The sequence below is a fragment of the Chiloscyllium plagiosum genome, unplaced genomic scaffold (genome assembly GCF_037043375.1).
Source record: "Chiloscyllium plagiosum isolate Xiang-an unplaced genomic scaffold, Cpla_swu_hap1 HiC_scaffold_18, whole genome shotgun sequence".
Lineage (NCBI taxonomy): Eukaryota > Metazoa > Chordata > Chondrichthyes > Orectolobiformes > Hemiscylliidae > Chiloscyllium > Chiloscyllium plagiosum.
Genome location: NW_028270156.1, coordinates 63,899,765 through 63,913,663, shown reverse-complemented (window position 1 = coordinate 63,913,663; position 13,899 = coordinate 63,899,765). Strand labels below are relative to the sequence as shown.

At 47.1% G+C, this 13,899-nt stretch overlaps 1 protein-coding gene across 1 annotated transcript in view; it reads left to right on the top strand.

Annotated features, from left to right (window-relative positions):
* LOC122548290 (tetraspanin-4-like) overlaps positions 1-13,899 on the top strand; it is a 96,818-nt gene that overhangs the window by 24,668 nt on the left and 58,251 nt on the right. The window contains exon 2 of the mRNA XM_087996196.1: positions 13,645-13,836. Coding sequence (XP_087852322.1) covers positions 13,645-13,836 — 192 coding nt within the window. The remainder of the gene's footprint in view (positions 1-13,644; positions 13,837-13,899) is intronic.

Sequence of the window (13,899 nt, the reverse complement as noted above, 5' to 3'; positions counted from 1 at the left end):
GTTTCCAGGCAGGTTTCCTTCAGCATTCCCTGTCTTCTCATCTCTCTGTGTTTCCGAATCCAGACATCCGATCCACTGGCTCAATCGTTCCCTCCCCGGTTCCTCCGAGCAGCTCACTAGATAACCACACAATGCAGCTTTCTGGATCCAACCACTGCGCTGGATTGGAGAGGTGATGGGGACGGATTAATGTTGGATTCATGAGGGATTGGTTAAGGATTGGTGAGGGATTAATGAGGGATTGGTGAGGGATTGGTGAGGGATTAATGAGGGATTAATGAGGGATTGGTAAGGGATTGGTGAGGGATTAATGTGGGATTAATGAGGGATTGGTGAGGGATTAATGAGGGATTGGTGAGCGATTAATGAGGGATTGGTGAGGGATTAATGAGGGATTGGTGAGGGATTAATGTGGGATTAATGAGGGATTGGTGAGGGATTGGTGAGCGATTAATGAGGGATTGGTGAGGGATTAATGTGGGATTAATGAGGGATTGGTGAGGGATTGGTGAGGGATTGGTGAGGGATTAATGTGGGATTAATGAGGGATTGGTGAGGGACTGGTGAGGGATTGGTGAGGGATTAATGTGGGATTAATGAGGGATTGGTGAGGGATTAATGAGGGATTGGTGAGGGATTGGTGAGGGATTAATGAGGGATCGGTGAGGGATTGGTGAGGGATTAATGTGGGATTAATGAGGGATTGGTGAGGGATTGGTGAGTGATTAATGTGGGATTAATGAGGGATTGGTGAGGGATTGGTGAGGGATTAATGAGGGATTAGTGAGGGATTGGTGAGAGATTAATGAGGGATTGGTGAGGGATTAATGTGGGATTAATGAGGGATTGGTGAGGGATTGGTGATGGATTGGTGAGGGATTAATGAGGGATTGGTGAGGGATTAATGAGGGAATAATGAGGGATTGGTGAGGGATTAATGAGGGATTGGTGAGGGATTAATGAGGGATTGGAGAGGGATTAATGAGGGATTGGTGAGGGATTGGTGAGGGATTAATGTGGGATTAATGAGGGATTGGTGAGGGATTGGTGAGGGATTGGTGAGGGATTAGTGTGGGATTAATGAGGGATTGGTGAGGGATTGGTGAGGGATTAATGTGGGATTAATGAGGGATTGGTGAGGTATTAATGAGGGATTGGTGAGGGAATAATGAGGGATTGGTGAGGGATTGGTGAGGGAATGGTGAGGGATTAATGAGGGATCGGTGAGGGATTGGTGAGGGATTAATGTGGGATTAATGAGGGATTGGTGAGGGATTGGTGAGTGATTAATGTGGGATTAATGAGGGATTGGTGAGGGATTGGTGAGGGATTAATGAGGGATTAGTGAGGGATTGGTGAGGGATTATTGTGGGATTAATGAGGGATTGGTGAGGGATTGGTGAGGGATTAATGAGGGATTGGTGAGGGAGTAATGTGGGATTAATGAGGGATTGGTGAGGGATTGGTGATGGATTGGTGAGGGATTAATGAGGGATTGGTGAGGGATTAATGAGGGATTGGTGAGGGATTGGTGAGGGATTAATGTGGGATTAATGAGGGATTGGTGAGGGATTGGTGAGGGATTGGTGAGGGATTAATGTGGGATTAATAAGGGATTGGTGAGGTATTAATGAGGGATTGGTGAGGGATTAATGAGGGATTGGTGAGGGATTGGTGAGGGATTGGTGAGGGATTAATGAGGGATCGGTGAGGGATTGGAGAGGGATTAATGTGGGATTAATGAGGGATTGGTGAGGGATTGGTGAGTGATTAATGTGGGATTAATGAGGGATTGGTGAGGGATTGGTGAGGGATTAATGAGGGATTAGTGAGGGATTGGTGAGGGATTAATGTGGGATTAATGAGGGATTGGTGAGGGATTAATGAGTGATTGGTGAGGGATTAATGTGGGATTAATGAGGGATTGGTGAGGGATTGGTGAGGGACTGGTGATGGATTGGTGAGGGATTAATGAGGGATTGGTGAGGTATTAATGAGGGAATAATGAGGGAATAATGAGGGATTGGTGAGGGATTGGTGAGGGATTAATGAGGGATTGGAGAGGGATTGGTGAGGGATTGGTGAGGGATTAATGAGGGAATAATGAGGGATTGGTGAGGGATTGGAGAGGGATTAATGAGGGATTGGTGAGGGATTAATGAGGGAATAATGAGGGATTGGTGAGGGATTGGTGAGGGATTGTTGAGAGATTAATGAGAGATTGGTGAGGGATTAATGTGGGATTAATGAGGGTTTGGTGAGTGATTAATGAGGGATTGGTGAGGGATTAATGAGGGAATAATGAGGGATTGGTGAGGTATTAATGAGGTATTGCTGAGGGATTAATGAGGGATTGATGAGGGATTAATGAGGGAATGATGAGGGATTGTTGAGGGATTAATGATGGATTCATGAGGGATTGGTGTGGGAATAATGAGGGATTGGTGAGGGATTGGTGAGGGATTATTGAGGGATTAATGAGGGATTGGTGGGTGATTAATGAGGGATTAATGAGGGATTAATGAGGGATTGGTGAGGGAATGGTGAGGGATTGGTGAGGGATTAATGAATAATTAATGAGGGATTGGTGAGGGATTGATGAGGGATTAATGTGGGATTAATGAGGGATTGGTGAGGGATTGGTGAGGGATTAATGTGGGATTAATGAGGGATTGGTGAGGGATTAATGAGGGATTGGTGAGGGATTAATGAGGGATTGGTGAGGGATTGGTGAGGGATTAATGAGGGATTGGTGAGGGATTAATGAGGGATTGGTGAAGGATTAATGAGGGATTGTTGCAGGATTAATGAGGGATTGGTGAGGGATTAATGAGGGATTGGTGAGGGATTGGTGAGGGATTGGTGAGGGAATGGTGAGGGATTGGTGAGGGATTAATGAGGGAATAATGAGGGATTGGTGAGGGATAAATGAGGGATTAATGAGGGATTAATGAGCGATTAATGAGGGATTGGTGAGGGTTTAATGAGGGATTGGTGAGGGTTTAATGAGGGATTGTTGAGGGATTGGTGAGGGAGTAATGAGAGATTGGTGAGGGGTTGGTGAGGGATTGGTGAGGGATTAATGAGGGATTAATGAGGGATTAATGAGGGATTGGTGAGGGATTAATGAGGGATTGGTGAGGGATTAATGAGGATTGGTGAGGGATTGGTGAGGGATTGGTGAGTGATTAATGAGGGATTGGTGAGTGATTAATGAGGGATTGGTGAGGGATTGGTGAGTGATTAATGAGGGATTGGTGAGGGATTGGTGAGGGATTAATGAGGGAATAATGAGGGATTGGTGAGGTATTAATGAGGTATTGCTGAGGGATTAATGATGGATTGGTGGGTGATTAATGAGGGATTGGTGAGGGATTAATGAGGGATTGTTGCAGGATTAATGAGGGATTGGTGAGGGATTAATGTGGGATTAATGAGGGATTGGTGAGGGATTGGTGAGGGATTAATGTGGGATTAATGAGGGATTGGTGAGGGATTAATGAGGGATTGGTGAGGGATTGGTGAGGGATTAATGAGGAATTAGTGAGGGATTGGTGAGGGATTAATGTGGGATTAATGAGGGATTGGTGAGGGATTGGTGAGGGATTAATGAGGGATTGGTGAGGGATTAATGTGGGATTAATGAGGGATTGGTGAGGGATTGGTGAGGGATTGGTGAGGGATTGGTGAGGGATTAATGAGGGATTGGTGAGGGATTGGTGAGGGATTAATGAGGGATTGGTGAGGGATTAATGTGGGATTAATGAGGGATTGGTGAGGGATTGGTGAGGGATTGGTGAGGGATTAATGTGGGATTAATGAGGGATTGGTGAGGGATTGGTGATGGATTGGTGAGGGATTAATGAGGGAATAATGAGGGATTGGTGAGGGATTGGTGAGGGATTAATGAGGGATTGGTGAGGGATTAATGAGGGATTGGAGAGGGATTAATGAGGGATTGGTGAGGGATTGGTGAGGGATTAATGAGGAAATAATGAGGGATTGGTGAGGGATTGGTGAGGGATTGTTGAGAGATTAATGAGAGATTGGTGAGGGATTAATGTGGGATTAATGAGGGTTTGGTGAGGGATTAATGAGGGATTGGTGAGTGATTAATGAGGGATTGGTGAGGTATTGGTGCGGGATTAATGAGGGAAAAATGAGGGTTTGGTGAGGTATTAATGAGGTATTGCTGAGGGATTAATGAGGGATTGGTGAGGGATTAATGAGGGAATGATGAGGGATTGTTGAGGGATTAATGATGGATTCATGAGGGATTGGTGTGGGAATAATGAGGGATTGGTGAGGGATTGGTGAGGGATTAATGAGGGATTAATGAGGGATTGGTGGGTGATTAATGAGGGATTAATGAGGTATTTGTGAGGGAATGGTGAGGGATTGGTGAGGGATTAATGAGTGATTAATGAGGGATTGGTGAGGGATTGGTGAGTGATTAATGTGGGATTAATGAGGGATTGGTGAGGGATTAATGTGGGATTAATGAGGGATTGGTGTGGGATTAATGAGGGATTGGTGAGGGATTAATGAGGGATTGGTGAGGGATTGGTGACGGATTAATGAGGGATTGGTGAGGGATTAATGAGGGATTGGTGAGGGATTGGTGAGGGATTAAAGTGGGATTAATGAGGGATTGGTGAGGGATTGGTGAGGGATTAATGAGGGAATAATGAGGGATTGGTGAGGGATAAATGAGGGATTAATGAGGGATTGGTGAGGGTTTAATGAGGGATTGGTGAGGGTTTAATGAGGGATTGTTGAGGGATTGGTGAGGGAGTAATGAGAGATTGTTGAGGGGTTGGTGAGGGATTGGTGAGGAATTAATGAGGGATTAATGAGGGATTGGTGAGGGATTAATGAGGGATTAATAAGAGATTAATGAGGGATTGGTGAGGGTTTAATGAGGGATTGGTGAGGGTTTAATGAGGGATTGGTGAGGGATTGGTGAGGGATTAATGAGGGATTGGTGAGGGGTTGGTGAGGGATTGGTGAGGGATTAATGAGGTATTAATGAGGGATTGGTGAGGGATTAATGAGGGAATAATGAGGGATTGGTGAGGGATTGGTGAGGGATTAATGAGGGATTGGTGAGGGATTAATGAGGGATTGGAGAGGGATTAATGAGGGATTGGTGAGGGATTGGTGAGGGATTAATGAGGGATTGTTGAGGGATTAATGAGGGATTAATGAGGGATTAATGAGCGATTAATGAGGGATTGTTGAGGGATTAATGAGGGATTAATGAGGGATTAATGAGCAATTAATGAGGGACTGGTGAGGGATTGGTGAGGGATTAATGAGGGATTAATAATGGATTAATGAGGGATTGGTGAGGGTTTAATGCGGGATTGGTGAGGGAATAATGAGGGATTAATGAGGGATTAATGAAGAATTAATGAGGGATTAATGAGGGATTGGTGAGGGATTAATGAGGGAATAATGAGGGATTGGTGAGGGATTAATGTGGGATTAATGAGGGATTGGTGAGGGATTAATGAGGGTTTGGTGAGGGGTTGGTGAGGGATTTGTGAGGGATTAATGAGGGATTAATGAGGGATTGGTGAGGGATAAATGAGGGAATAATGAGGGATCGGTGAGGGATTAATGAGGAATTAATGAGGGATTGGTGAGGGATTAATGAGGGATTAATGAGGGATTAATGAGGGAATAATGAGGGATTGGTGAGGGATTAGTGAGGGATTAGTGAGGGATTAGTGAGGGATTGGTGAGGGATTGGTGAGGGATTAATGAGGGATTAATGAGGGATTGGTGAGGGATTGGTGAGGGATTAATGAGGAAGTAATGAGGGATTGGTATGGGATTGGTGAGGGATTAGTGAGGGATTGGTGAGGGATTGGTGAGGGATTGGTGAGGGATTGGTGAGGGATTAATGAGGGATTAATGAGGGATTGGTGAGGGATTAATGAGGGATTGGTGAGGGATTAATGAGGGAATAATGAGGGATTGGTGAGGGATTGGTGAGGGATTAATTAGGAAGTAATGAGGGATTGGTGTGGGATTGGTGAGGGATTAGTGAGGGATTGGTGAGGGATTGGTGAGGGATTGGTGAGGGATTAATGAGGGATTAATGAGGGATTGGTGAGGGATTGGTGAGGGATTAATGAGGAAGTAATGAGGGATTGGTGTGGGATTGGTGAGGGATTAGTGAGGGATTGGTGAGGGATTGGTGAGGGATTGGTGAGGGATTAATGAGGGATTAATGAGGGATTGGTGAGGGATTAATGAGGGATTGGTGAGGGATTAATGAGGGAATAATGAGGGATTGGTGAGGGATTAATGAGGTATTGCTGAGGGATTAATGAGGGATTAATGAGGGATTGGTGAGGGATTAATGAGGGATTAATGAGGGATTGGTGAGGGATTGGTGAGGGATTAATGAGGGATTAATGAGGGATTGGTGAGGGGTTGGTGAGGGATTAATGAGGGATTAATGAGGGATTGGTGAGGGATTAATGAGGGAATAATGAGGGATTGGTGAGGGATTGGTGAGGGATTAGTGAGGGATTGGTGAGGAATTAATGAGGGATTGGTGAAGGGTTGGTGAGGGATTGGTGAGGGATTGGTGAGGGATTAATGAGGGAATAATGAGGGAATAATGAGGGATTGGTGAGGGATTAATGAGGGATTGATGAGGGATTGGTGAGGGATTAATGAGGGATTAATGAGGGATTAATGAGGGATTAATGAGGGAATAATGAGGGATTGGTGAGGGATTGGTGAGGGATTGGTGAGGGATTAATGAGGGATTAATGAGGGATTGGTGAGGGATTAATGAGGAAGTAATGAGGGATTGGTGTGGGATTGGTGAGGGATTAGTGAGGGATTGGTGAGGGATTGGTGAGGGATTGGTGAGGGATTGGTGAGGGATTGGTGAGGGATTAATGAGGGATTGGTGAGGGATTAATGAGGGAATAATGAGGGATTGGTGAGTGATTAATGAGGTATTGCTGAGGGATTAATGAGGGATTGGTGAGGGATTAATGAGTGATTGGTGAGGGATTGGTGAGGGATTAATGAGGGATTAATGAGGGATTAATGAGGGATTGGTGAGGGATTGGTGAGGGATTAATGAGGGATTGGTGAGGGATTGGTGAGGGATTAATGAGGGATTAATGAGGGATTAATGAGGGATTGGTGAGGGATTGGTGAGGGATTAATGAGGGATTAATGAGGGATTGGTGAGGGATTAATGATGGATTCATGAGGGATTGGTGAGGGATTAATGCGGGATTAATGAGGGATTGTTGAGGGATTAATAAGGCATTAATGAGCGATTAATGAGGGATTGGTGAGGGATTAATGAGGGATTGGTGAGGGATTAATGAGGGATTAATGAGGGATTAATGAGGGATTAATGAGGGATTGGTGAGGGATTAATGAGGGATTAATGAAGGATTAGTGACAGATTGGCGATAATGAATTGTGTCTGTTGATTTCTGGTGGATGTGGTTTTGATATATTCGGGAGGTGTTAGTACCCTGCGCTAGGCCATTCCCAAAATTCTCCCCCTCCCCCCCGCCGACACTCTGATGGAGAGTCCCCTCTCTCAGTTACCAGCCTTCCCCTTTGGCATGAACAAGCAGTGGAGCCTAAACCACTTCCGTCGTGAGAGTTGTCTGTTTGTGAAATGTTTCGCTGCACTCTGACCCTCCGTAAAGCACATCTCTGAACTCGGGCAGTGCTGAGGGGAAAGCTGCATTCTCAGAGGGGCCGCATTTGAAACGCGGATGAAGGGAATGGAAGTCCCTGAGCTCAATGTTCCTTCCTTCAGCTGCATAATGTCTCACTCTCGGTCTGTGGTTGATGAAGCAGTGTCAAACAGCCCTCCCCCGATGGGTTATGAAGGATGCAACTCTTTCTCTTCCTTTCTTGCACTGTCTGAGGCAAACTGGGAAAGAAGTAACCCAGGCTTCTCCCAATGTGTGGATCGGGAACTGGGATGTCCAATTTGCCCATTCACACATCCAGGGGGCAGGCTGAGTGGAGACTGAGTCGAGAGTGTGGTGCTGGAAAAGCACAGTTGGTCAGGCAGCATCTGAACAGCAGGAGAGTCGATGTTTCGGGAATAAGCCCTTCATTAGGAACCCACAAGCTTCATTCCTGATGAAGGGCTCATACCCGGAATATCGATTCTCCTGCTCCTCGGATGCTGCCTGACCTGCTGTGCTTTTCCAGCACCACACTCCCGACTCTGATCTCCAGCACCTGCAGTCCTCACTTTCTCCTGAGTAGACACTGCGCCTGCCTTCCCAACTGTCAACTCCAACTCCAGCTGAGAATGGTCTGTTTCAGACACATCCCTCTGAAGTGCATCTCCTGGATATCAATCTTCAGCTGGCTGATTGATCCCCATTGGATTCCTCGCTCTCCCTCAGCTTCAGCTGTCCGTCGATGCCTCATGGACGGATGAAACGTTGGGGTTCTTGTCGTTCTGTTATCGACCCCGATGCCCTGTATCCCCCATTTGGGGAGGATGCAGTCCCTTTGGATGAACCCTCGTGTGCTGAGGTAGCCATCCTGGAGATTGTCTCGCTCTGAATGTCAGGATCATTCCAGAGCTGAGTGAAGCCGTCCCTGGTCCCCCCCCCCCCCCACTTCAGTGAATTCAAGTAGATAGATACCATTGCTGTGAAGCTGTATTCATTGTGACTATGCACAGGTTCAGTTAAGGCAGCACAGGATGGTCAGCTCTAGGACTGTTACTGTGTCCTTTCAAACTCCAAGGGACAAGCATCGAGGCAGATTGTCAGATCTGCATTCTCTGAGGGTGAACAGAACTAATGATAAAAAGAGCTGTCAGTGCAGGATAATGGGCCCATATTTTATAGAACAATTCCTAGAGAGAGAGAGAGAATAGCTTCATGGCTCTCTTGTATAAAACCAACCCCAGAAATAATGGGAGCAATGACCTTCTGAGGAATGAACATTTTTTTTTAATGTTCATTTGTCGGATGTGGGCGATACTGGCTGGGCCAACCTTTATTCTCCATCCCTAGTTGCCCTGAGAAGATGTGGTGAGCAGCCACCTTGAACCACTGCAGTCCACCTGCTGTCGGTTGACCCACAATGCCATTAGGGAAGGAATTCTGGGAGTTTGACCCAGCGACAGTGAAGGGTCAGCGATATATTTCCAAGTCAGGATGGTGAGTGGCTTGGAGGGGAACTTGAAGGTGGTGATGTTCCCATATATCTGCTGTTCTTGTCCTTCTAGATGCAAGTGGGTTTGGAAGGTGCTGTCTGAGGATCTTTGATGATTTTCTGCGGTGTTTCTTGTAGACAGTACATACTGCTGTCAGTGGTGGAGGGAGTAGACGCTTGTGGGTGTTGTGCCAATCAAGCGGGCTGCTGTGTCCTGGATGGTGTCAAACTTCGGGTGATATTGGAGCTGCATCCATCCAGGCAAGTGGGGAGTATTCCATCACACTCCTGACTTATGGAATGGTAGACAGGATTGAAGTTGGAAGGTTTCCTGGTGTCTGCATATCTTTGTCTCGAACAGCTATGTAAAAATGTAAGAACCATTGGGATCTGGCCAGAGTGGGGGGAATACAAATTCAACGCAATAGCTTCTCCAGCTATCGTGTAGTCTCCATCGCTAACCAAACCTCCCAACTGATGGTGAATCCGGGATTTCTGTTAGATTCCTTCATAGTTTCCCCACTCATAACCATAAACTTCCAAATAACACAACCCATTCAAAAGCTGTTGGAGTGTTTCAAGATTGAAGAGGGGATCTGCCCTCCTAACTACGTTCCTGGTTCTGGATATAGGTTTGCTCGCTGAGCTGGACGGTTCATTTCCAGACGTTTCATCACCCTACTTGGTAACATCTTCAGTGGGTCTCAGGTGAAGCACTACTGATAAGTCCTGCTTTCTATTTATATGTTTTATGTTGATGAAATGTCTGGAAATGAACCTTCCAGCTCAGCGAGCAAACCTACATCCAGAACCTCAACCTGAGCTACAAATCTTCCTGAAACTCACTAACATTCCTGGTTTTCTGTCACCCTGTAGTCTCCCCATCCAACAGTTGACCAGGGATCTGTAACTATTCACACCGTCACTTCTTAAAGTTGATGATTCCTTTACCTACTTGACAGTGTTGCCCGGGTCAGGGGATAGGAGAGCAGCTGGCCATTCTGCCCTGAAACCTACTCCAGCAGTCATTGATGTCAAGGTTAATTTTCACACTGGAGGCCTGCTCCCCATGTTATCACCACATCCAGCGAAATCTTTAAAATCCATACAGTTCAGTCACAGAGCTGCTCAGTGAGTGGTCACCGACAGGGAGACAATCCCAAAGTCTCTCCAGCCTCTGAATGAGATTATTGCTCCACAGCTCAATCCCAAATGGCCGGTTCCCCCTTCAGAGATTGTGCTCCCATTGATGGATTCTCCCAATTTCAGGCCCTCCAGGGTCAGCTGCTGGGAATGAGGACAGAGTTACAGTAGATATTGAAAAGCTGCATTGTAGTGACTTTGTAATGTTGTTGGACTGAGTGACTGAGGGGGTTCAGGCTCATAATTCCTTACCAGGTTATTCAAAATGATGACAAACTTAACAAACAATCCAGGTCTGTTTCAATATATAATTTCAGTTACATCACACAGTAAACTTCTGCTATCAATTCTGTGTCTTATGATCCTATACCCCACAACCACCTGATGAAGGAGCAGCGCTCCGAAAGCTAGTGCTTCCAAATAGACCTGTTGGACTATAACCTGGTGTTGTGTGATTTTTAACTTTGTACACCTAGTTCTGCTATTATTGCTGGGGATTGACACCGAGAGTCTTGGTGTTGTGGACTAACTGTCAGTTACTCAGCTGAATTTCCATGATGGGATCAGGACAGAACACCTTCATAATTATTGCTAGTACTCTGTCAGGAGATAGTACCCTAACCATCGGTCACAGAAACAACAGCAACATTGTCTTGCCACTGCACATCTCTGTGTAACCGTGTACAGAGCCACTGCCCATTCAGCAGGGTAAGGGTCACTCTCTGTGTAACCGTGTACAGAGTCACGGCCCATTCAGCAGGGTAAGGGTCACTCTCTGTGTAACTGTGTACAGAGTCACGGCCCATTCAGCAGGGTAAGGGTCACTCTCTGTGTAACTGTGCACAGAGTCACTGCCCATTCAGGAGGGTAAGGGTCACTCTCTGTGTAACTGTGCACAGAGTCACTGCCCATTCAGCAGGGTAAGGGTCACTCTCTGTGTAACTGTGCACAGAGTCACTGCCCATTCAGCAGGGTAAGGGTCACTCTCTGTGTAACCGTGTACACAGTCACTGCCCGTTCAGCAGGGTAAGGGTCACACTCTGTGTAACCGTGTACAGAGTCACTGCCCATTCAGCAGGGTAAGGGTCACTCTCTGTGTAACTGTGTACAGAGTCACTGCCCATTCAGCAGGGTAAGGGTCACTCTCTGTGTAACTGTGTACAGAGTCACTGCCCATTCAGGAGGGTAAGGGTCACTCTCAGTGTAACCGTGTACACAGACACTGCCCATTCAGCAGGGTAAGGGTCACTCTCTGTGTAACCGTGTACACAGACACTGCCCATTCAGCAGGGTAAGGGTCACTCTCTGTGTAACTGTGTACAGAGTCACTGCCCATTCAGGAGGGTAAGGGTCACTCTCAGTGTAACCGTGTACACAGACACTGCCCATTCAGCAGGGTAAGGGTCACTCTCTGTGTAACCGTGTACAGAGTCACTGGCCGTTCAGCAGGGTAAGGGTCACTCACTGTGTAACCGTGTACAGAGCCACTGCCCTTTCAGCAGGGTAAGGGTCACTTTCTGTGTAACCGTGTATACAGTCACTGCCCATTCAGCAGGGTAAGGGTCACTCTCTGTGTAACTGTGTACAGAGTCACTGCCTATTCAGCAGGGTAAGGGTCACTCTCTGTGTAACCGTGTACAGTCACTGCCCATTCAGCAGGGTAAGGGTCACTCTCTGTGTAACCGTGTACAGTCACGGCCCATTCAGCAGGGTAAGGGTCACTCTCTGTGTAACCGTGTACAGAGTCACTGCCCGTTCAGCAGGGTAAGGGTCACTCTCTGTGTAACTGTGCACAGAGTCACTGCCCATTCAGCAGGGTAAGGGTCACTCTCAGTGTAACCGTGTACACAGACACGGCCCATTCAGCAGGGTAAGGGTCACTCTCTGTGTAACCGTGTACTGAGTCACTGGCCGTTCAGCAGGGTAAGGGTCACTCTCTGTGTAACCGTGTACAGAGTCACTGCCTATTCAGCAGGGTAAGGGTCACTCTCTGTGTAACTGTGTACAGAGTCACTGCCCATTCAGGAGGGTAAGGGTCACTCTCAGTGTAACCGTGTACACAGACACTGCCCATTCAGCAGGGTAAGGGTCACTCTCTGTGTAACTGTGTACAGAGTCACTGCGCATTCAGGAGGGTAAGGGTCACTCTCAGTGTAACCGTGTACACAGACACTGCCCATTCAGCAGGGTAAGGGTCACTCTCTGTGTAACCGTGTACAGAGTCACTGGCCGTTCAGCAGGGTAAGGGTCACTTTCTGTGTAACCGTGTACAGTCACTGCCCATTCAGCAGGGTAAGGGTCACTCTCTGTGTAACCGTGTACAGAGCCACTGCCCATTCAGCAGGGTAAGGGTCACTCTCAGTGTAACCGTGTACAGTCACTGCCCATTCAGCAGGGTAAGGGTCACTCTCTGTGTAACTGTGTACAGTCACTGCCCATTCAGCAGGGTAAGGGTCACTCTCTGTGTAACCGTGTACAGAGCCACTGCCCATTCAGCAGGGTAAGGGTCACTTTCTGTGTAACCGTGTACAGTCACTGCCCATTCAGCAGGGTAAGGGTCACTCTCTGTGTAACCGTGTACAGAGCCACTGCCCATTCAGCAGGGTAAGGGTCACTCTCAGTGTAACCGTGTACAGTCACTGCCCATTCAGCAGGGTAAGGGTCACTCTCTGTGTAACTGTGTACAGTCACTGCCCATTCAGCAGGGTAAGGGTCACTCTCTGTGTAACCGTGTACAGAGTCACTGACCATTCAGCAGGGTAAGGGTCACTCTCTGTGTAACCGTGTACACAGTCACTGCCCGTTCAGCAGGGTAAGGGTCACTCTCTGTGTAACTGTGTACAGTCACTGCCCATTCAGCAGGGTAAGGGTCACTCTCTGTGTAACCGTGTACAGATTCACACTGTCCGTGTGTCTGTGCGTTTGTCCCTGTGTTTTGTCAGAGTGCTTGTGTTGTATTTGTGTATTTTGTCAGGATGTCTACGAATTTGTCAAGGTGTGCTTTGTCACCGTATCTGTTTGTGTGTTTGTAAGAGTGTGTTTCATTAATGCGTGTGTGTTTGTGTTTGTGTGTGTGCGCGCGCGTGTGTGCATGTGTGTGTCTACAAGTGTGTATTTTGTCAGTGTGCCTATCCCCAGGATCGATACTAATTTTGTGTGTGATTATTATTGAGCAGGACATGCTCGTGTCAGAGCTAAGTTGTCTGTCTCCCTGGAGGACATCAGTGTACTTCCTGCCAGTTCTCCCTGCCTGTTCTATCCAGGGCTGCTCAGTGAGAGTGGGACACTGCAACATCTGATGAGTGTTCTTTGCTTGTTTCCTAGTTGGGAGGCTGTGCTGTCCTGTGCGTTGGGATTTGGTTGGCTGTAACACAAGGGAACTTTGCCACCCTCTCCACAACCATCCCCTTCCTATCCGCTGCCAACCTGCTCATTGGCACAGGCTCCATGGTGATGCTGGTTGGATTTCTTGGATGTGTTGGCGCAATTAAAGAAAATAAGTGTCTCCTATTGTCTGTAAGTAGCAATAAATCACCTTGCCATTCAGCCCTCACGCCAACTGCTCCCCTCCTCTACCCC